Source organism: Phyllostomus discolor, chromosome 13, assembly GCF_004126475.2.
Source record: "Phyllostomus discolor isolate MPI-MPIP mPhyDis1 chromosome 13, mPhyDis1.pri.v3, whole genome shotgun sequence".
Lineage (NCBI taxonomy): Eukaryota > Metazoa > Chordata > Mammalia > Chiroptera > Phyllostomidae > Phyllostomus > Phyllostomus discolor.
The window spans coordinates 60216910-60240388 of record NC_040915.2 but is presented as its reverse complement, the minus strand read 5'-3'; the positions used below and the strand labels follow the sequence as shown (position 1 = coordinate 60240388).

The 23479-nt window shown below is 51.9% G+C and overlaps 1 long non-coding RNA gene, 1 pseudogene and 3 gene segments (V, D, J or C); all 5 read right to left on the bottom strand.

Annotated features, from left to right (window-relative positions):
* Nucleotides 1–503: 503 nt before the first annotated feature.
* LOC118497853 lies at nucleotides 504–3762 on the bottom strand. The gene is made up of 2 exons (XR_004900362.1): nucleotides 3725–3762; nucleotides 504–893 (listed from the first exon to the last, which is right to left on the bottom strand). It is a non-coding gene; the product is annotated as an uncharacterized LOC118497853 (long non-coding RNA).
* Nucleotides 3763–5138: 1376 nt separating this feature from the next.
* LOC114510207 lies at nucleotides 5139–6949 on the bottom strand. The segment is given in 3 exon segments: nucleotides 5139–5578; nucleotides 6791–6829; nucleotides 6892–6949. Coding segments are annotated over 3 exon segments (417 nt in total).
* A 1795-nt stretch (nucleotides 6950–8744) lies between these two features.
* Nucleotides 8745–23009, bottom strand: LOC114510205. The segment is given in 3 exon segments: nucleotides 8745–9129; nucleotides 21782–21991; nucleotides 22979–23009. Coding segments are annotated over 3 exon segments (561 nt in total).
* Nucleotides 12599–20706, bottom strand: LOC114510206. The segment is given in 5 exon segments: nucleotides 12599–12973; nucleotides 14169–14208; nucleotides 15705–15712; nucleotides 18557–18559; nucleotides 20700–20706. Coding segments are annotated over 5 exon segments (378 nt in total).
* LOC114509903 lies at nucleotides 16061–18139 on the bottom strand (annotated as a pseudogene).
* Nucleotides 23010–23479: the final 470 nt, after the last annotated feature.

Genomic DNA, 23479 nt, shown 5'->3' with positions numbered 1-23479 from the left:
CGCCTGTGAAGCAGATGCTGCTGGAGGGTCCTGGACTCCATGGGTGGCCCAACTTGAGAGAGTGACAGGGAGGCGGTGGGGGTGAACAGGAGCTGAGCACAGAAGGAAGAGAGCATTCCAGGGGGCAAGGGCCAGGAGCTAGAGCTGGGTTTCCAGGCTGAGGAAAGAAAGGACATGAGGGGTAGGGGTGGAAGGGAAGGGTCCCGACCATGGCAGATAGGGAGGGCTTACCTGGAGGTCACTGGCCATGGCCAGCTCTGACCAGGAAGGAGGGACTGAGTGGGCTGGAGGAGGAACCGGGGGAAGCCAAGAGGGCAGAGGGACTGATTGGTAACCAGACTCCTTGTATCCTGGTGAGATTCCTGTGAGGTGTCCTAGGAAGACTGTGCGCCTCTCCCCATAGGGCATTTTCCCACTGGATGCCAAGGATTCTCCCACCCCATCCCAGAACATGAGAGGTTGCAAATGAAATATGAGACAAAATAAATGAGCAGGGAGTGTGGTTTCCTGATTGACTCAGTGAGGACATTTTATTGAGAGCTGATTGGTGCAGGAAGCAGGGCCAGGGAAGATGGGGTGAGTGGGTGGGTGGAAAGGAGAGAGTCCTACTGATCTGTAGGGAGAATCTCAGCACCCTAATCATGGAAGTTCTGGGCTTCTCTTTGGCCTCAACTTCTCCTTGGGTTCTCACATCCTCATAGCTCACCACCCCAATGCTGTGCTCCCTGGTGCTGCTGGATATCAGCCTTGAGGTCTTATCATTCCTCAGGGCATCTGTCTGTCCTGGGTTCAGATTCTCCTCCTATTTGGGGAGAGGCTGTCTTGCCCACAGGCCCAGACAGTGAGGCTCCAGGATTCCAGAGAAGGGAGCTTAGACATTAACCTGGAGGCCACTGGGATGCAATAGGATTTGGACATGGGCCAAAAATGAATAGCAATAAAAAAACCACATGATCATATTAATACATGCAGAAAAAGCACTTGATAAAACCCAGCACCCATTTATGATAAAAACTCTCAGCAAAGAGGACTAGAGGGAATATACCCCAACATAATAATGGCCATATATGACAAGCCCACAGATGACATCATACTCAACTGGGAAAAACTAAAAGCCTTTCCCTCAAGATCAGGAACAAGACAGGGATGCCTGCTTTCACCCCTCTTATTCAACACAGTACTGGAAGTCCTAGCCACAGCAATCAGACCAGAAGAAGAAATAAAAGGCATCCAAGTTGAAAAAGAGGAAGTAAAATGATCACTATTCACAGATGACATGATACTGTGTATAAAGAACCCTAAAGATTCCACCAAAAAGCTACTAGAACTGCTCAATGAATTCAGTAAAGTAGAAGAATACAAAATTAATATTCAGAAATAAGTTGCAATTTTATATACCAATAATGAACTATCAGAAAGGGAAACTAAGAAAACCTCATTTACAATTGCATAAAAGATACTTCCGTATCTTACAATTGCGTAGGAATAAACTTAACTAAGGAGGTAAAAGACCTGTACTTGGAAAATTATAAGGCACTAAAGAAAGAAATCAAAGAAGATATAAATAAAGGGAAGCATATACTGTGTTCATGGATAAGAAGAATTAACATCATTAAAATGTCCATACTGTAGAAGGCAATTTATATAGATTCAATGCAATTCCTATCAAAATACCAATGGTGTATTTCGCAGAACCAGAACAAATTATCCCAAAATTTGTATGGAACCACACACACACACACACACACACACACACACACACGAGACCCTGAATAAGCTCAGCAATATTGAGAAAGAAGAACAAAGTTGGAGGTATTGTACTACTTGATATCAAACTATATTACAAGGCCAAAGTAATCAAAATGGCAGAGTATTGGCATAAAAACAGACATATAGATCAGTGGCACAGAATAGAGAGCCCAGAAATAAATCCATGTCTACATGGTCAATTAACATTTGACAAAGACAGCAAGAACATACAATGAGTAAAGACAGTCTGTTCAAGAGATGGTGCTGGGAAAATTGACAGATACTTGCAAAAAATATGAAACTAGACTACCTGCTTACACCATATATAAGAATAAATTCAAAATGGATTAAAGATGTAAATGTAAGACTCAAAACCATAAAAATCCTAGAAGAAAATCTCTGACATTTCTCTCAGCAATATTTTTCCAATATATCTCCTTGAAGAAAGGAAATAAAAAAAATGAACAAATGGGACTAAAAAAGTTTTTTCACAGCAAAGGAAGCTATCAACAAAACAAAGAGACAACTTACTAAATGGGAGAACATATACACCAATGATACATCTGATAAGGGGTTAATATTAAACATTTATAAAGAGCTCACACTACCCAACACCAGAAAAACAAACAATCGAATTAAAAATAGGCAGAGGGCTTGAATAGATACTTCTGTAAAGAGAACATACAGATGGCTGATAGACATATGAAAAGATGCTCAATGTCACTAATTGTCAGAGAAATGCAAATTAAAACCACAATGAGATATCACCTCACACCTGTCAGAATGGCTATCATCAGTAAATCAACAAGCAAGTGCTGGAGAGGATGTGGAGAAAAGGGAACCTTCACATATTGTAAGTGGGACTGCAGGTTGGTGCTGCCCCATGAAAAAGAGGATGAAGCTTCTTCAAAAAATTAAAAATGGAACTGTCTTATGACCTAGTGATTCCACTTCTGGGATTTATCTGAAGAAACCCAAAACACTAATTCAAAAAACTATACGCGTCCCTATGTTCATTGCAGCATTGTTTACAATAGCAAACCTATGGAAGCAACCCAGGTGCCCATTAATAGATGAGTGGATAAAAAAGCAGTGGTACATATATATGATGGACTATTACTTGGCCATAAAAAAAGAATAAAATCTTAGGACTTGTGACAACATGGATGGCCCTGGAGGGTATTATGCTCAGTGAAATAAGTCAGAGAAAGATAAATACCATATGAATTCACTTATATGTGGAATCTAAAGAAAAACAAACAAATAAACAAAATGGAAACAGACTCAGAGATGCAGAGAGTGAATTGGTGGTAGCCAGAGGGGAGGCGGGTAGGGGAGTGGGTGAAAAAGGTGAAAGGATTAAGAAGTATAGACTGGTAGTTGCAAAATAGTCACAGGGGTATAAGTGAAGCATAGGGAATATAGTCAATAACGTTGTGATAACTACATATGGTGCCAGTGGGTACCGGAAATATTGAAGGAACACTATGTGAATTATACAGTTGCCTAAACCCTAAGCTACACACCTGAAACCAATACAAAATAAAATTGAAAGAAAAAACAACAACAAAAGAATAGTCATCAGAGAGAAAGTGCACAGGACAACTCTCCTGGGTCCTCTGCCCTACCTTCTCTTCTGCAATATTTTTCTGGGCATTTCTGGGTGAGAATAAACTCCCCTCAAGGAAAAAGAGAAACTCCATCAAACTCAGAGTCCAGAAGAGGAGGTCCCCCGGAGAGCTTGGAGTCACAGTGAGGAGGGGCAGGACAGGGTCCTTGGCATCCTCTTGTCTTGTCCTCACCACATGCCCCAGAAGCCAAACAGGGCACCAGGGGCTGAGAAGAGCAGACAAAAGGGTGAATAATACAGAATGTCAGAGCAATTCAGACCCCAGGCCCAGGCTGGATGGAAAGAAGAGAAAAACTGACCTAAATTTCACTCAACTCCTAGGAAGAAAGAAAGGAAGAGACTCACCCAGGACAGTCGGATAGGTCCCTCTGTTGAACACAGCACACAGTGACACAGCCTTGAACATAAACCTCCTGTCACCCTTCTACCTTGCCCAGGCCCACCTGCAGCTGCACAGGAGGCCCAAAGTCCGCCTCCTTGTCATGGGGGCTAGTCTGGCTGTGAGAGGGTGAGGGAGAATGGTCATCTCCCCACCTGAAACTTTGCTTCCTTTGGGGGATAACCTTCCATCCATCCCCAGTATTGGAGGGGAATGCGAGGGAATGTCTGGTGTCCCATTATATCCCAGGGACCATATGGTCCTAGAAGGAGCTGTATCTCGGCTCCTTGGGAATGTCAGGTAGGAGAAATGAGAAGTCCACTTTACAACCCAGAGGGTGATGGAGCCTGTTGCCATCTGCAGAGCTGAGGCCCATAGAGAGGTTCTGGATGCCATACATGTCCTGGACACATGATCTATGGGGCCATGTTTGCAGTGGCAACTGTGTGTATATTATGTGTGTGCATGCATGGGGAGTTAGTGAGAATGTGTGTGTGCATGTGGTGTGTGCAGTCCTTCAGTCTGCATGACAGCTGAGAACCCCATCCTGTGCCAGCTACTAGGACAATAATCTCCTGGCTTCTCAGGTCCCATTCTAGGGCTCTGAGAAGGTGAGTTAGCTCAGAGACATGTTCATGGCTCATTCCCAGAATCATATTCTTGGCCTTAAACTTGTGGCCTCATTGGCCACCCATGGATACTCTGACATTAGTGCTTATGGTGGGATCTGTGGTGGGCTAGCCTTCAAGGGGTTGAAAGAGAGCAGAACTGGTCACTGATTCCCATGGGCCCTGACTACAGCTGGAAACCTTGTGACACACATAGTGGGGTGGTCCCAGGAACACTGGGCATGTGAGTGACCAGGGTCCAGGGATTGAGGGTTCTGTAATGACTGTGAAAGTGAGGGTCAAAGGGACAGGACACATGGTAGTGTCCAAGATGAGGCAGGCAGGAGGGCGGGTTGCTGAGGAAGGAGCAATGCCCTAGACTATGAGATGAGAAGTTTCTGGAGTGGGTAGGATGCAGTGGAAGGCATGTGAATGGGAAGACTGAAGATTCTGGGGAAGGGAACTTCTTGGTGTCTGTGGAGACCAAGGAAGCTGGGTCTTGGGAATAAACGTGTTCCATAGGAGAAAAGCAGTAGTAGGGAAGGTGCGGAGGGTGGGCTCTCCTGGGTTGTGCGACGCCATCCTATGTTCAGGAACATTCTGTGATTCTGTGGGCACTTGTGGGTAAGAGCAACCCCCCTCAGAGAAACATAAAGACTCCTTCACTGGTTCTTTTCCCATAATGTCAAAAGGATTGCATTCACCTTTGGAGATAGTTGGATTTGAGTTCAAAGTACATACACAAAAATGAGCAGAGGGTATAATATCTGGTTGACAATAAGAAAAATTTATTGAGAGTTGATTAAGTGCAGGGAGAAGAGTGGATGTTGGGGCAGGGAGATTATCCTGAAGGACCTTAAGGATACAGTCCCAAGGGTGGGGACTGAAGGTACTAGGAACACTCCGAGGGGACCACTGTCTTCTCCACAGTGCTGCCTTCGTGGGTCACCTGGCAGCTGTACTGGCTGGCAGATTTCCACTTGCTGGCTGACACGCTCAGGTAGCTGCTGGCCGCATACTTGTTGTTGCTCTGCTTGGAGGGCTTGGTGGTCTCCACGCCCTGGGAGACGGGGCTGCCATTTTCCTTCCAGGCCACTGTCACGGCTCCCGGGTAGAAGTCACTGACCAGACACACCAGTGTGGCCTTGTTGTTGCTGAGCTCGTCAGTGGAGGGCGGGAACAGGGTGACCAAGGGTGCGGACTTGGGCTGACCTGTGGGGCAGGAGAGGGTCAAGAGGTCAGATGTCTAGAGGCCACTGCGGGTCCGAGGAACCTTGTCAGGAGCAAAAGTTTGCCCTGTTTCTAACGCAACTCCCCGTTTTCCTGAGAAACCAGGAGACTGGACAACTGCCACCATCTGTCTTTTGGTTCTTCTTCTGTCCCTGAGACAACTGACAGTCACATTCTTGGCTGTGTCTTTGCCTGATATTCGGACAGGGCTTGTTCTTCTGTTTGTCCCCAGGGAAGATAATATGGGCTGTCTGAGTCCCTCTGGGGCCAGTCTCTGTACATTTCTGACGTGAACCTTCTGTGTCTGGACTTAGGGTCATTGTTCAGAGGGTCACTTTTTCCTCTGAAATCTCTCTGTCCTGGACCTTCTTTGACATGGCAGATCTTAGGTAGTCAAAGAGAAGTCTTTCTGTCTGTCTTCAGGTCTCTGTCCTTGTACATTTGTCACAGCCCATGCACACTTAGCCCACTGTTCATGCAGCCAGCATCCCATGGTATACAGTGTGCCCTTCCTTGGGTGAAGTTTGTCCTGTAGAGACCGAGGCCCACCTTGTCCTCATCCCCTGTCATTGCATGACCCTTCCTCCAGCACCTTCCACTCTCCTCTGTGTTCTCTCTCCTGCAGGGCTCTCCTGTCCTAATATGCTCAAGGACTCTACATGGCAGCTGTGTGTCGGCCCCATCCATTTCTGCAGTTTCCCAGGATGTGATCAGAAGTCTCATCCCTGAGGATGCTCCCTTATCTTTTGAACTGTGGAACTCTATCCTTGGCCTTGAGGGTTGAAGGGTCCTTCTAAGGTTCCATGTGGTCACCCCTTGAGGACTACTTGTCTTGTCTTCCCCTAGAAAGAGAACCCCTGGATACCTCTCCAAAAAATCTGTTACACCAGGGCCCAAAAGGGATCTCAGGACACAGCGCATCAGGAATGTATCCTGACCCTGGCAGTCAAGCAGAGTCTATGAGTCAATCTGTCCATTCCTCTGTCTCTGGGGTCAGAGCACAAGGTCTGATAGTGACCATGGAGGCAAGCAGGACAGTAAGAAGAGGGAGAGGAGGAGCTCAGGGTCCCAAGATTTGAGATCCTGGGTGAAAGCTTGACTATAGACTGAGACTAAACCCAGGAAGGAGCAGAAAGAGCAGAAAATGGCAGAAAAGTGTGGGAGAGTGGGGAAGGAGGGGAAGGAGAGACTCACCCAGGACGGTCAGATGGGTCCCTCCGCCGAACACCAACACTGTGACACAGGCTCATACAAAACCTCTGTGGGAGGCTGTGCCCCACCCCTGAGACCCTCACCTGCAGCTGTGATGGAGGCAGCCTGGGTCTGGGCCCCAGGCTGCTGTCTGCTCTGCATGAGGCCCAGAAGCCCCCACCCCCACAAACAACAAGCTGCAACAAACAACAAGACTGATCACTCTATGTGCTGAGGAGCCTCCCTGGAATGCCAGGTTCTGAAATGTAGCTGTTCTCTGGGATCTCTTTGCTCCACGACCTTTTTGAGGACCTGAGACGGATTTCTTAGAGGCATTTTTGTCAGTAAGGAGTCAAGTTCCATGTGAATGAGCAGAAGGTCTCTTCTTCCAGGGGTTTGGAGTGTCTTACACCCCAACCAGGGAGGAGCATGACCCTGGAGAGCAGTAACCAAGTGAATGCATGTACAGACCCCAGCCACATCCTGAGGTCTCTGTCTCATCTTGCCAGGGGACATGCGAGTTTGGGATTACCCCAAGGAAATGCTCAGTGTGTACTGCAAGCAATGCCAACATTTCCTCCCCAGGAACTTGGGAGTTTCTCCTTCCTCCACAATCAGGTTCTATGGGATGAGGTTCTAGTGGTCCTGAATGCTACATTCATGTGCAGGGCACCCTAATAGGGTGGATTCCAGCCTTGGGTTTGGAAAAGCACAGGAAGCAATGATCATGTTGTCATGCATATGCAGGAATCACGGGTGTTGCCAGGTCCTGTCAGGGTCCCCAGGAGCCCCCTGCAGGGTCTCTCTAGCAGAGAAGTTCCGTCATTGCGACCACATTGCCATGGACACTAGAGGAAAATTGCCTTGTATTGGGACAGCAGAAATAGACACATCTGTGGTTTGCCATTGTTTTTATAAGTTAATTGTCTCCTTAGTAGGGCTGAAGGGAACCTTATCCTCATTTTGTGAAGTGGGAAATAAAAGGAGAATCTCCACTGTCTCTCTTTCACTAGAGAACACACCGTCTGGGGTGAAGGAAGAGCAGCTGAAGGTCCCCAGGGGTTGAGACAAAGTGAGTGTGGGACCCTGAGCTCAAGGGCTGTGCCCTGTCACTGAAGGGATGGCCCCTGCTGTGTCCAAGAATGCAAAGGCCCCCTGCTCTCAGGTTTTCTGACTGGCCCTCGCTCTGCTCATGATACCAGGGGACACACTGTCTTTGCCACAGGGCATGGTGCTCCTTCTGTGCCCAGAATGGTTCCCTTCCTCATCTCGTGTCTTCCCCTCCTGGTGGCGGTCACCTGCTCCCTCTGGGAACCAGCTGTGTGTTTGCTGCAGGAGCGGTCACTGTGTCACTGAGCTATGGTCCAGTGAGGGAGTTGGAGACAGGTCCTCAGGGGACACATTGCTCCAGATTTCTGTGGCTCTGTGGTGGCAGGCCAATGAGAAAACCCTCACATTTTAGTGGTTCAACCCAGTGGGTTTCTTGAGGAAACATGGAAGTTAAACAGGTGTTCCTGTAAGAAGAAGGCTTGAAGGCTGAAGGGCCTTCTTCTCCCAAATTCCTGCCATTGACCCTCCTGGACCCTTCTCTTTTTCCCCTCCCCTAGAATCTGGCCAGAAGCCTGTCATTCAACCCTTCTCCCTTCCCAGCTGACAAGGGTGCTTGGGGCTAGCACCTCAGGTCATGTTCATTTTCTGGGTCATGGCTCCCCCCAGTACAGAAGTCACAGCTGGACCCTAGGGAATAGGTGAGTGGGAGACAGAAAAGCAGAATTTCATGGTGGAGCAATCCCTGAGTCTGGGTGAGTAACCCTGTACCCCGGAGATGTCATCAGATGCTGAACACACATAGAGTCACACAATGATAAATGACCAGGGTTTTATTGAGAAAATGGAGAAATAGGGAGGCAGTGAGACAAGCCCAGCCTGAGCAACAGGAGTGGGAGTCCCAGGGGTACAGTGGAGAGGTGGGGAATGGGTGATCTGGCTGAGTAGAGTCCCAGAATGTGGGGTCTCAGTGTCCTAGGAACACTCCGAGGGGACCACTGTCTTCTCCACAGTGCTGCCTTCGTGGGTCACCTGGCAGCTGTACTGGCTGGCAGATTTCCACTTGCTGGCTGACACGCTCAGGTAGCTGCTGGCCGCATACTTGTTGTTGCTCTGCTTGGAGGGCTTGGTGGTCTCCACGCCCTGGGAGACGGGGCTGCCATTTTCCTTCCAGGCCACTGTCACGGCTCCTGGGTAGAAGTCACTGACCAGACACACCAGTGTGGCCTTGTTGTTGCCGAGCTCGTCAGTGGAGGGTGGGAACAGGGTGACCGAGGGTGCTGACTTGGGCTGACCTGTGGGGTGGGAGGGTGGGAGCAGGAGGTCAGGTGTCAAGTTCAGAGGACACTCTGTGTCTGAGTCTCCTTGTCATTTACAGCAGTTTTCTGTGTTCTTAAAGCAAGTCCCCACTCTCCTGAGTAACCCAGAGCTTGTGTGCCTGCCTTCACCTGCCCTGTTATCACTCTTCTGCCCCAGAGATGCCTGACTGTCACCCTCTCGGCTGTGCCTTTTCCTGAGAACAGATATGAGCTCTCTGAGGTCCTCTGGGGCCAGTTTCTGTACATTTGTGATGTGAGACTTGTCTGCTGGGCTCCTGGGGACTTTGTTTGAAGGGGTCCGTTTTTCTCTGAACTCTCTCTCCTGGACCTTCTCTGTCATGATAGCAGCTTGGCTCGTGAAACGGACATCTTTCCGTCTGTCCTCAGTCTCTGTCCCTGCATTTTGTCACACCCCGTACACCCTCAGGAAACTGGTCACACTGCTAGAGCCTTCATGCTGTAGGGCCTGCCCTTCTCTGTGTGAAATTTGTCCTGTGGAGCCCGAGCGGCACCCCTGTCCTCATCCCCTGTCATTGCATGACCTTTCCTCCCCCACCTTCTCCTCCCCACTGTGTTCTTCTGTGGCAGGGCTCTCCCATCCCACCCTGGTGAAGGACACTGCGCAGCAGCTCTGTGCAGGCCCCGTCCACACACGCATAGTTCCTGGCCCGTGATCATAACCCCGCATCCCAGAGGTCCTTCCATTAACTCTAAACCTGTGTGTCTCTAGCCATGGTCTTGAGGGCTCTGGGTCCTATAAAAGGCTGCATCTCATCACACCCTCAATAGTACTTATCTTCTCTTGCCCCTGAGATGGGACCTCCAGTAACCCCTACAAATAAATCTCCTACACAGGGCCACAAAGGGAATGAAGAACAGAGGCCATCAAGAATCCGGCCTGAACCTGGCAGACACAGACAAAAGTCCACAAGTCATGCTGTCTCTTCCTCTGTCTCTGAGGTCAGAGTTGAAGATTTGATAGTGACCAGTGGAGGCAAGTAGGACAGTAAGAAGAGGGACAGGAGGAAGTCAGAGTCCCAGTAGCTGGGATCCTGGATGAAATCTTGGCTATTGCATATGAAAGGAGTAGAATCAAAGGAAAATGTTCCAAACTGCTGGGAGAGCAGGGAAGGACAGGGCATCAGAGACTCACCCAGGACGGTCAGATGGGTCCCTCCGCCGAACACAGCACACTGTGACACAGACTCAGACAAAAACCTCTGTGGGAGGCCCTGCCCCACCCCTGAGCCCCCCACCTGCAGCTGTGATGGAGGAAGCCCAGGCCTGTGCCCCAGTCTGCTGTCCTGTCTGCATGGGGCACACACACTCCCTCCCCCACAAGCAGATGCAGGGTGGATGACACGGGGCATGTGCAGCAACAGTGTTTTTGGAAGCGATTCTCCCAAATGTGTTTGGTGTCCGACACGATGTCCCCCCTAGTTTCTGCTGGGATTTGGGATGAGTTTGGCAGGCATTGGTGTCACTAGGTGTGGGTTTCCATGGCAATAGCAGGTGCATGGCTTATAGTTGCTAAGCACCCCAATTCCTTGGAAGGGGCATGAAGGGAGGGCAGAGTACAATTCCTCCCTCCCTCCCTTCGCCTTCCAGGGAGAGGCAGGTGGCCTGTGTACACAGTCCGTTGGCCCATTCCTATGTCGTAACCACCTAATCAGGGGTCCAGCCTTATCTTCTCTAGTGACAGCCTAGTGTGGGACTGCACTGTGTGAAGTCAGGGTGCTCATGTAGGAAATGGCTGCCTTACATTAGGGTTACATTAGGTTCCCAGTGGTCCCTCAATCTGGTCTCATGTTGAGAAGGGTCTGGTGTTGGGGCCGTGGCTCTCCTTCAGTCAAAGGCGGACATGAGCCACACCTTGACTATGGCCTGAAGTCCCCTCTCTCCCTGAAGGGAATCTGCAGCAGTGGCTCATTTCAGGCCAAGGGTTGGTTGGCCCAAGATGAGGTACGTTATGTTGTGACCCAGAAGTAGGAGCCATAGAGATCCCCTGGGGTCATGTCAGGGCATCCAGAAGCTGCACCCACCACGGACTCCAGCAGACATATGTCCACATTTGCAGCCACACTGTGGTCATTATTGGAGGATCATGGCGCCGTGTTCACACAGCTGACACGTTCACACTGTGCCCCTTGTCACGTCACTCAGCAGCAATTGTTGCCTTGTAGCAGCAGGGCCATCGAGATGAGAGAGAGCTGGGTGGCCCCTTCCCTGGAGGAACCTAAACATGCAGATTCAGGGAAGGGGTCAGACAGATGCTATGGGACCCTGGGATGCCCAACCTTCCCTCCACGTTTTCAGGTGTGATTGGGGCAGAGGTGGTTGTGATGAAGCTCCAAGGAGGCCCCTTCTTCTGCTCTGTTCTGCTTCCAAGGTTCCTTGCCCTTAAGTCCCTGGGTCTGGGCTGCTGTGGACGCCCAGCAGCTGTGGTGAGGGCAGCTCCATGTCACTCAAGAGCTGGAGGTCCACACAGGGAGGCCTGGGAGCCTGGCAGCTGTGGGCTGGCAGCATGCTGGGCCCTCACATCTGTGAGCTGAACACATAGGCCTCAGGACCTGGGAGGGAGGGTGTCTCTGACAGCAGGCTGCAGGTGCACCAGGGGCTGAGCCACAGTGAGCAACAACTGAGGGGTGTGGACAGGGGGTCTGAAATCACCCAGTCACCATGGAAATAGGACCTTGCTGTGCTCCCCGACCACACTCACTTTACCCTGAGCCAATCTGCCCCAACCTAACTTCACCCCCTCCTCTGAAAGTGGCCTCTCTCCTGATGTCCTTTCTGCACCCTGGACAGTGTCCTTTCTCAGTGACCCTGTGTTTTCATGTGTCCCACTCGTGCAGGCTGAAATCGTTAGCTCTGTCCATCAGCCAACCCCAAATGAGCTCTCTCCCTGACTGACTTCAGATGTCCACACTCTTCATGGTTATGGTCCCTTAGCTCCTGGCTAGGGTAACCTAGATGTTGAACTCGATCCCCAAAACATCTGAAGATAAACTCCTCACTTGTGTGTTTCAGGCTCACCTATCACCCTCCTCATTGCTCCCTGATTCTTCCTCAGGGCCCCCAGATCCCTGTCATTCAGCCCTTCTCCCTTCCCAGGTGACAAAGCCTGCATCCAGGGATCCTGCCAGACAACAAGTTCCTGCTCAGGGCCTGGCTTCCCATCAGCACACAGAGCTCACCTGCTCCCTGGGGGATTGTGTGGAGGGACAATGGTAAAGAGGAATCTGTGTCATAGCTACCCCCTCCCTTAATTACTGACCCTTTAACCTAGAGACCCATCCAGACACAGAATGCACATCACAACTCTATGATAGATGATCAGGTCTTTATTATGGAGAAGTAGGAGAGGCGGGGGTAAAACCTGTCCAGTTTCACCCCCATCAGAGCTGCCCGGGGATGGACAGAGTCTGTGGATTACAGAGGAGAGGTGGGGAATGGGCCACTTGGCTGAGCAGGATCCCCGAATATGGGGCCTCGGTGTCTTAGGAACACTCCGAGGGGACCACTGTCTTCTCCACAGTGCTGCCTTCGTGGGTCACCTGGCAGCTGTACTGGCTGGCAGATTTCCACTTGCTGGCTGACACGCTCAGGTAGCTGCTGGCCGCATACTTGTTGTTGCTCTGCTTGGAGGGCTTGGTGGTCTCCACGCCCTGGGAGATGGGGCTGCCATTTTCCTTCCAGGCCACTGTCACGGCTCCTGGGTAGAAGTCACTGACCAGACACACCAGTGTGGCCTTGTTGTTGCTGAGCTCGTCAGTGGAGGGAGGAAACAGGGTGACCGAGGGTGCAGACTTGGGCTGACCTGTGGGGTGGGAAGGGGGAGCAGGAGGTCAGGTGTCACGTTCAGAGGCCAGCCTGGGTCTCAGGGTCCTTGCTATGCACCACAGTTCGCTGTGTTCTTAACACAAATCCCCACTTTCCTGAGAGACCCGGAGCCCGGACTCCTGCCTTCCCTGTCCTTTGGTCCTTCTTCTCCCTGACTGACACCAGCCTGTCACCTTCTTGGTTGTACCTTCTCCTCATAACAGAGAGTGCATTCTGTTTGCTCCCAGAGAAGATGATATGAGCTCTCTGATCTCTTCCTGAGCCAGTCTCTGTAGCCTTCTGTGTTGGTGTTTGTTGAAAGTGGCCCCTTTTTCTCTGAAATCTTTCTCTTTTGAGCCTTCTCTGACATAGCAGGTCTTAGGAAGTCAAAGAGAAGCCTGTCTGTATATCCTCACTCTTCGTCATTGTACAGTCGTCTCAGCCCCTGCACATTCAGCCCATTGCTCATACAGCTAGAGCCTTCCTGAGTTAGAGTCTGCCTTTCTTTTTGTGAAGTATGTCCCGCAGAAGCCGAGGGGGCCACCTTGTCCACATCTCCTTCCCCTGCATGAACCTTGTTCCAGCACCTTCTCCTCTCCACTGTGTCCTCTGTCCTGCAGGGCTCTCCCGTCCCAGTCTGGTCCAGGACACTGTACAGCAGCTGTGTGCAGGCCCCCTCCACCCCTGCATATTTCCTGGTCCTTGGTCAGATCCCAACATCCCTGAGGTCCTTCCCTTCACTCCACACCTGTGTGTCTCTAGCCATGGCCCTGAGGCTTCTACTTCCTTCCACAGTCTACACATCATCACCCCACCAATACTACTTAGCCACTCTCTCCCCAAAGGTGGCACCCCTAGTAAGCCCAAGAAATAAATCTGGAACCCCAGGACTGGAAGGGGAACACAGAATGGAGCCTGTTGTGAATCCAGCCTGACCCAGGCAGACGCACAGAAGAGTTTACAAGTCGCATTGTCCATTCCTCTGTCTGTGGGGTCAGAGCTGAAGGATAGTGACCACTGGAGGCAAGGAAGACATTAAGAAGAAAGACAGAAGCAGCTCAGGGTGCCCATGGATGGGATGCTGGGTGAAAGCTTGGCCACAGGATGTGACAGGACTCAGAAAAGACTGAAAACAGCAGAAAGTTTCCCAGCTGCTGGGAGAAGCAGGGAAGGAGGGGGAAGGAGAGACTCACCCAGGACGGTCAGATGGGTCCCTCCGCCGAACACACCACACTGTGACACAGGCTCATACAAAAACCTCTGTGGGAGGCCCTGCCCCACCCCTGAGCCCCCCACCTGCAGCTGTGATGGAGGCAGCCTGGGCCTCTACCCTGGGCTGCTCTCCGCTCTGTAATGGACCCAGAAGCCCCCACCCCTACTACATGCCAAAATATGCAACAGGACCAGTGTCTCTGTGTGCTCATGCTGTGGCTGCCTGGAAAGCCAGAATCCAGAATGTAGGTGCCCTCTGGGATCCCACTTCCAAATCAGCTCAAGCAGGACTGGGGGCGGATTTCTTGGAGCCATTTGGGTCATAAGCGTCAAGTTAATGGCAGTGAGCAGATGTTCTCTTGTCTGAGGGGACTGGAGTGTCCTACTCCTTCAGGAGGTTGGGGCATGACCCTGGAGAACAGTAACTGTAGGAATGTACCTGTGGACCTCAGCCCCACCATGAGGTCTAAGCCTCATCGTCCCTGGCGACATGCGAGTTTGGGACTGCCCCGAGGGATTCTTCAACTTGTATTGCAAGCAGTGCCAGCCCATCCTCCATGAGTAACTCTGGAGATTCTCCTTTCCCTCCACGCTCGGGTTTTAATGAATGAGGGTCTGGTTGTCCTGAGTCCTATGTTCATGTTCAGGGCACTCTGATCAGGGTGGATTCCAGCCCTGGGTTTGGAAAAGCTCAGGGAGAAACCATCATATTGTTGTGTCTACACAGGAGCTATGCATGTTCCCAGGGTTTGTCAGGGTCTCAAGCTACCACCTGCAGGGGCTCTAGCAGAGAATTTCCGTCATTGAGACCACACTGGCATGGACGCTAGAGGAAAACTGTAGTGTACTCGCACAACCGATACACACAGAATGTGTCATTTGTCATTTTATATGTGAATTGTCCCCTTGGTAGGGCTGAAGGGAACCTCATTCTCATTTTGTGAAGAGGGAAATAAAAGAAGAATCTTCACTTTCTGTTTTTCACTAGAGAACACACACTCTGTTGTGAAGGAAGAGCCGCTGAAGGGCCCCTGGTGATGAGACAAAGTGGGTGTGGGGTCCTGAGATCCACAGAAGTGCTGTGTCCCCAGGGCAGCAGCGGGGTTGGGGGTGGTGGTGGAGAGGAACAGCTGACCCTGCTGTATCCCAGAGTGCACAGGCCCCCTGCCCTGAGGACTTCTGAACCACCCTCCCACAACTCTTGACTTTCAGATAACACGCTCTCCCTGGGATAAGACCTGGTGCTCCCTCTTTGTTCAGGAAGGTGTCCTTCTTCATCTCGTGTGCTGCCCTCATGATGGCAGAGGCCACCTGCACCCTTGGGAACCAGCTGTGTGTTTGCTGTCAAAATGTTTAGTGTCTATCTGATCTATGGTCCAGTGAGGAAGTTTGAGACACATCCTTAAGGGACACATTGTTCCAGATTACTGTGGCTGTGTGGTGACATACCAATGACACAACTTCTCCGTGTAATGGTTCAGCCCAGTGGGTTTGTTGTGGAAACAGGGAAGTTAAACAGCTGTTCCTGTAGAACAAGGCTTGGGTCAAGGGTCTTCTCGTCCCAAATTCCTACCATTGACCTCCCTGGAGCCTCCTCATTTCTCACTGACCCTAAACAGTGGTCAGAAGCCTCTTACTCAGCCCTTGTCTCTTCCCAGGTGGCAAGGACCAGTTCCCTATGGTCAGGCCTGCAGGACAAGTTCATCTTCTGGGTCATACTTGCTTCAGTACTGGGATCAGAGCTGGTTCCTGGGGAATAGGTGGGTGGGAGGCCAGGGAAAGAAAATTCATGCTGATGCGACCCCTGAGTCTGGAGGAGTAACCCTTCATCCCGAGATGTCATCAGAGGCTACACACACACAGAGGCACACAGTGATAAATGTCCAGGGTTTTATTGAGAAAATGGAGAAAAGGGGAGTTTTTGAGACCAGCCCAGTCTGAGGAGACAGGGGCAGGAGTCCCAGGGATACAGTGGAGAGCTAGGGATTGGATGATGTGGCTGAGCAGAGTCCCAGAAAATGGGGGCTCAGTGTTAGGAACACTCCGAGGGGACCACTGTCTTCTCCACAGTGCTGCCTTCGTGGGTCACCTGGCAGCTGTACTGGCTGGCAGATTTCCACTTGCTGGCTGACACGCTCAGGTAGCTGCTGGCCGCATACTTGTTGTTGCTCTGCTTGGAGGGCTTGGTGGTCTCCACGCCCTGGGAGACGGGGCTGCCATTTTCCTTCCAGGCCACTGTCACAGGCTCCCGGGTAGAAGTCACTGACCAGACACACCAGTGTGGCCTTGTTGTTGCCGAGCTCGTCAGTGGAGGGCGGGAACAGGGTGACCGAGGGTGCGGACTTGGGCTGACCTGTGGGGTTGGGGGAGGGCAGGAGGTCAGAGGCTCAGGATCCATCCTAGGAGTTCCTGACCGCAGTCTAGATTTGAGTAGCACACACCCATTTTCAGGGGATGGACCACAGTTTCATCTTGAGTCCCCTTCATCTGGTCAGTGATGGGAGGTGAGAATTCCTGTGGGGAAAATCTCAGTACCTGACTCTTGGCAGTGCTGGTACCCTTTTGCCCATCATTGGTCCTCAGGTCCACTGTCCTTATTTCCCACCATCCCACCCTCTGCTCCCCTGGTCCGGTCTCCTTTACCTGGAGAGCTCATCTTTCCTTAGAGAACGGGGTCATCTACCCCTGTCATAGCCAGCTCCTAGCGGATTCCTGTGCCCAGTGTCTTCAGAAGGGGGCCTGTGTCTGTCCTGGGTTCAGAGTCTCCTCCATTTGAGGGATGGCATATCTTGCTCACAGTCCCCGGACCCCATAGCTGCAACCCCTGCTCCACTGCCCACGGAGAACCCTTCAGGGCCACAGAAGTGGGGAGTGAGGGGTGTTACCACTGGGGCCTCACTTTTAGGCGGTTCCCTGGGTTTCCATGGAACATGGCTGTTGAGTTCTTAGCCTGAGTCTGGGACTGTTCTGAGCGGGACTTCCTGTCCTGTAAGCTTTACTGGGGGAACCTGACTGTCTTAGAACATCTGTCTGCTAGGCCAGCTCTGCCCTTGTCACCTCTCCCAGGAGGTGTTCCCAGCGTGTGTTCTGGGCACTTGTTCTAGGCTTTCTCTCCCAGTGGAAATAGGGGCTGGGCAGTCAGTCACTGGGGCCTGTCTGATGGTCTTGCACCTATTCTGTCTGGAGCTCCCACCACCCATTCTGTCAGGGGGTCCTGCCACTTGTTCTGTCTGTGGGTTCGGCCTATCTGGGGGAGGAATAAAGTTCCAGCACCCCGAGGCTGTCTCATGGGAGATCTCCCTTCCACTCTGTCTGCCCTGTGTCTATTCCTCCTCCTCCTCTCTAGGTCTCAGCGAGGAGCTTCTCTTATAGCCCCTCACTAACTGCCACTTACATAGGACAGACAGAACTCGAGGGTGATATACAGGTACCATTCAATGGACCCCTGCCTTGTGCCCACATCCCACAACCCTGGATGACCATGGAGAGGCTCCTTCTCTCATGGCCCTTCAGCCCCTTAATTCTCCTAAGACCTCGGGCTTCGAGATCTGAGGGACCAGCCTCCTGGACGTTAGGAGGCAATGTCCCCTTGAGACAGATCTCGGGGCCACAGTGAAAAGTGGCAGAAAACATCTTGTCCCCACCAGGTGCCTCAGAAGTTAAGAATTAGGGGGCTAAGACAGGTAGCCAAAGGTGGAAGTTCCAGAATGCCAGAGTGATTCCAGCCCCATCTCAACCCCATAGATGAAAAGAGGAGAAAAAGCAACCCCAGTTTCACTCTGGACCCCAAGCAGATGGAGAAGGGGAGACTCACCCAGGACGGTCAGATGGGTCCCTCCGCCGAACACATAACACAGTGACACAGCCTCGAACATAAACCTCCTGTCACCCCCTCCAGCCCCTGCCCAGGCCCAGCTGCAGCTGCACGGGAGGCCCAAAGTCCAGCCTCCTTGTCACGCATGCTGATCGGGCAGATGGGGGCAGGGGGGCCGTGAGATGGGTGGCCCTGAGGATGGAATTTCCATTCTCAGGAGCAGTGGGACTCCATGAGTTCTAGGCTATCATGACGTGGCATGGCAGAGAATGTGCTAGTGCTGAGTCAGGATTTCCACCTGTTTCCATCTTTGGGAAGGAGCCGTGTTCTGGTCCAGCCCCTGGCACACTGTCACTGTGGAATTGGCATGCGGGACTGGTTATACACAGCGGTGATGGAGCTGGGAGCCCTGTGGCGAGCCTGGAATTGTGGGGAGGTCCCGGATGCCATCACATCCCCAGCACATGAGGTCAAGTTGGGTCAGGGGTGGGAATGGGAAGTGCGTGTGTGGGAGTCTCACATTCACCCCCAGCACCCAGACCAGTCTGTGGAGACCCACTTTGTGGTGTCCCTGCCCTCAGCTGAGCCAGCCTCTTTGGGACAGTCACTGAGCCCCTCCTGAGCAGTGTGGGCAGCTTCAATCTGTGTGAATCCATGGGCTGAATTAGAGGTGGAAAGGCCCCTTCAGGACCCTCCAGGTCAGGTAGGGGGTCACCTCTGCCAGCACAGTGTTTTCTGTGAGCACTCAGAGTGTGAGTTTCTGAGCCTCCTCACACCCCCGAGTGACAGATGTCCAAGTTCACCAAAGTCACTAGCACAGGGTGCACCAGCAGCCTTCCAAAGACATTGCGGCCCTGGGCTGAATGTGCATGTTGTGAGAGGAAACCCGACACCCAGGGGCTCAGCCCTCATTCTTGTCTTGTAAGTCATCTGCAGGGCTCACTCAAGGAGCACACAGGCTTGGCGTCCTTCTCTGACAGCATCAGGGCCACCGAACGCTCTCCCTTCCTTCCCATGCCAACCCTCTGCTGAAGGCCAGACTCCATCCCAGAAACTTCCTCAGGTTTCCCGTCTCACTCTCAACCTGGACCAGAGTGTCCCTGCCCTTTGTCTGGTCGCTGATTGTCTCTGGAGCCGGGACTGCAGTGAGCTGCCTTTCTTTGTTCACATGCACCTGACTGTTCATGGGGTCCCGACTGAACACCTTCTCCCTGGACTTCTCCCTGGCTTCTCAGAGCGATGCCCTCTAAGGGCATCTTTGTAAATGGACATGCATCTCAATGAACATTATGTGTGTAAGTGTATGTGTATGTGCACCTACACGTGTGTGAGTTACTGTACTGATGTTACCCAAAGGAGGTGAACTGATTCCTGAAGAGCCAATGGCCCATTCTTAGAATTTGACTCTTGTTTTTGACAGAGGTGCAGGCAGGTCACTGAGAACACTGGACATTAGACCTTGTGGTGGGATGAGAGGGGGCTGTCCTGGAAAGGGATGGAGAGGGCAGGTCTGTCCTGTCTCCGAGGGGCCTCGCATAGAGCAGGGACCCTGGTGACACCTGTGAGAGGTGAGGGTCACCACAGAGAGTGTGAGAGTGAGCAACCAGGTCCCAAAGACTGAGGGTCCTGTGGTGAGAGCGTCAGTGAGGGACTGGTAACTGAAGCACAGCTCACGTCCTCACTGGGAGAGCAGGAGTAGTGGTGGTGGGGTCTATAAGCAAGAAGGGAGTTCCTAGCCTGTGAGGATGAGAAGCTTCCAGATGGGGTGGCGGGCCATGCAAGGCTTGTGCATGAGAAGAATGAGGATGCCCTCGAAAGGCACTCAAGCACGACTGTGCTGTCCATGGGGACCAAGCCTTGGGATTGGACATGGTCAACAGGAGAAAAGCAGTAGTAGGGAAGTTGTGAAGGGGGGGCTCTACTAGCTCATACTGCCCTTTCCTCCTTTCTGGAGTTTTCTACAGCCCTTTAGGTCAGGAGTGAAATGGCCACTTAAGGAAACATGGAGGCTATTTTCCTGGACATGTTCCACAGGGCCAAGGGGTTGTGTCCAATTTGCTTTTGGTGGAGCTCTGGACGAAAATGAGTCAAGCAAAGATGAGCAGAGAACATGATATCTGATTGACAAGGAAGATATTTTATTGAGAGATGCTTTTGTTCAGGAAGAAGATGGATGGGGGTTCGGTAGAGAGATTCCTCCAGGGTCAGGTGGTTCCAACCCAGGGAGTTGCAAAGTGAGGGTCCTAGGAACACTCCGAGGGGACCACTGTCTTCTCCACGGTGCTGCCTTCGTGGGTCACCTGGCAGCTGTACTGGCTGGCAGATTTCCACTTGCTGGCTGACACGCTCAGGTAGCTGCTGGCCGCATACTTGTTGTTGCTCTGCTTGGAGGGCTTGGTGGTCTCCACGCCCTGGGAGACGGGGCTGCCATTTTCCTTCCAGGCCACTGTCACAGCTCCCGGGTAGAAGTCACTGACCAGACACACCAGTGTGGCCTTGTTGTTGCTGAGCTCGTCAGTGGAGGGCGGGAACAGGGTGACCGAGGGTGCGGACTTGGGCTGACCTGTGGGACAGGAGAGGGTCAAGAGGTCAGATGTCTAGAGGCCACTGCGGGTCCGAGGGACCTTGTCAGGGGCAAAAGTTTGTCCTATTTCTAAAGCAACTCCCCGTTTTCCTGAGAAACCAGGAGACTGGACACCTGCCATCATCTGTCTTTTGGTTCTTCTTCTGTCCCTGAGACAACTGACAGTCACGTTCTTGGCTGTGTCTTTGCCTGATATTTGGACAGGGTTTCTTCTTCTGTTTGTCCCCAGGGAAGATAATATGGGCTGTCTGAGTCCCTCTGGGGACAGTCTCTGTACATTTCTGACCTGAACCTTCTGTGTCTGGACTTAGGGTCATTGTTCAGAGGGTCACTTTTTCCTCTGAAATCTCTCTCTCCTGGACCTTCTCTGACATGGCAGGTCTTAGGCAGTCAAAGAGAAGAAGTCTTTCTGTCTGTCTTCAGGTCTCTGTCCTTGTACGTTTGTCACAGCCCCTGCACACTTAGCCCACCGTTCATGTAGCCAGAGTCTCATGGTATAGAGCGTGCCCTTCCTTGGGTGAAGTTTGTCCTGTAGAGACTGAGGCGCACCTTGTCCTCATCCCCTGTCATTGCATGACCCTTCCTCCAGCACCTTCCACTCCCCTCTGTGTTCTCTCTCCTACAGGGCTCTCCCATCCCAGTCTGGTCAAGGACCCTGCACGGCAGCTGTGTGCCGGCCCCATCCATTCCTGCACAGTTTCTTAGGATGTGATCAGAAGTCTCATCCCTGAGGATGCTCCCTTAGCTTTTGACCTGTGGAACTCTATCCTTGTCCTTGAGGGTAGAAGGGTCCTTCTAAGAGTCTATGTGGTCACCCCTTGAGGACTACTTGTCCTGGCCTCCCCTAGAAAGAGAACCCCTGGAAACCTCTCCAAAAAATCTGTTACACCAGGGCCCACAAGGGAACTCAGGATACAGGCACCAGGAATGTATCCTGACCTTGCGAGGCACAGAGAGGAGTCTATGAGTCAATGTGTCCATTCCTCTGTCTCAGGGGTCAGAGCTGAAGGTTTGATAGCAAGGAGACAAGCAGTAGAGTAAGAAGGGGGACAGGAGGAGCTCAGGGTCCCAAGATTTGAGATCCTGAATGAAACCTTGGCTATAGGCGGGAACTAAACCAAGGAAAGGAGCAGAAACAGCAGAAAGTGGCACAAAAGTGTGGGAGAGTGGGGAAGGAGGGGGAAGGAGAGACTCACCTAGGACGGTCAGATGCGTCCCTGCGCCGAACACCCAACACTGTGACACAGGCTCATACAAAAACCTCTGTGGGAGGCTCTGCCCCACCCCTGAGCCCCCCACCTGCAGCTGTGATGGAGGAAGGCTGGGCCTGTGCCCCAGGCTGCTGCCTGCTCTGCTTGGGGCCCAGAAGCCCCCACCCCAACTACAAGCTGCAACAAATAACAAGACTGATCACTCTATGTGCTGAAGAGTAGACTGCCTGGAATGCCAGGTTCTGGAATGTAGCTGTTCTCTGGGATCTCTTGTCTCCCCGACCCTCATGGGGACTGGAGACGGATTTCTTAGAGGCATTTTTGTCAGTAAGGAGTCAAGTTCCATGTGAATGAGCAGAAGGTCTCTTCTTCCAGGGCTTTGGAGTGTCTTACACCCCCACCAGGAAGGAGCATGACCCTGGAGAGCAGTAGCCAAGTGAATGCATGTACAGACCCCAGCCGCATCCTGAGCTCTCTGCCTCATCTTGCCAGGGGACATGCGAGTTTGGGATTGCCCCAAGGGAATGCTCAGTTTGTACTGCAAGCAATGCCAACCTTTCCTCCCCAGGAACTTGGGAGTCACTCCTTTCTCCATAATCAGGTTCTATGGGATGAGGCTGTAGTGGTCCTGAATGCTACATTCATGTGCAGGGCACCCTAGCAGGGTGGATTCCAGCCCTGGGTTCGGTAAAGCACAGGGAGCAATGACCATGTTGTCATGCATATGCAGGAATCATGGATGTTGCCAGGTCCTGTCAGGGTCCCCAGGAGCCCCCTGCAGGGTCTCTCTAGCAGAGAAGTTCCGTCATTGCGACCACATTGCCATGGACACTAGAGGAAAATTGCCTCGTGTTGGGACAGCAGAAATAGACACATCTGTGGTTTGCCATTGTTTTTGTAAGTTAATTGTCTCCTTAGTAGGGCTGAAGGGAACCTTATCCTCATTTTGTGAAGTGGGAAATAAAAGGAGAATCTCCACTGTCTCTCTTTCACTAGAGAACACACCGTCTGGGGTGAAGGAAGAGCAGCTGAAGGTCCCCAGGGGTTGAGACAAAGTGAGTGTGGGACCCTGAGCTCAAGGGCTGTGCCCTGTCACTGAAGGGATGGCCCCTGCTGTGTCCAAGAATGCAAAGGCCCCCTGCTCTCAGGTTTTCTGACTGGCCCTCCCTCTGCTCATGATACCAGGGGACACACTGTCTTTGCCACAGGGCATGGTGCTCCTTCTGTGCCCAGAATGGTTCCCTTCCTCATCTCGTGTCTTCCCCTCCTGGTGGCGGTCACCTGCTCCCTCTGGGAACCAGCTGTGTGTTTGCTGCAGGAGCGGTCACTGTGTCACTGAGCTATGGTCCAGTGAGGGAGTTGGAGACAGGTCCTCAGGGGACACATTGCTCCAGATTTCTGTGGCTCTGTGGTGGCAGGCCAATGAGAAAACCCTCACATTTTAGTGGTTCAACCCAGTGGGTTTCTTGAGGAAACATGGAAGTTAAACAGGTGTTCCTGTAAGAAGAAGGCTTGAAGGCTGAAGGGCCTTCTTCTCCCAAATTCCTGCCATTGACCCTCCTGGACCCTTCTCTTTTTCCCCTCCCCTAGAATCTGGCCAGAAGCCTGTCATTCAACCCTTCTCCCTTCCCAGCTGACAAGGGTGCTTGGGGCTAGCACCTCAGGTCATGTTCATTTTCTGGG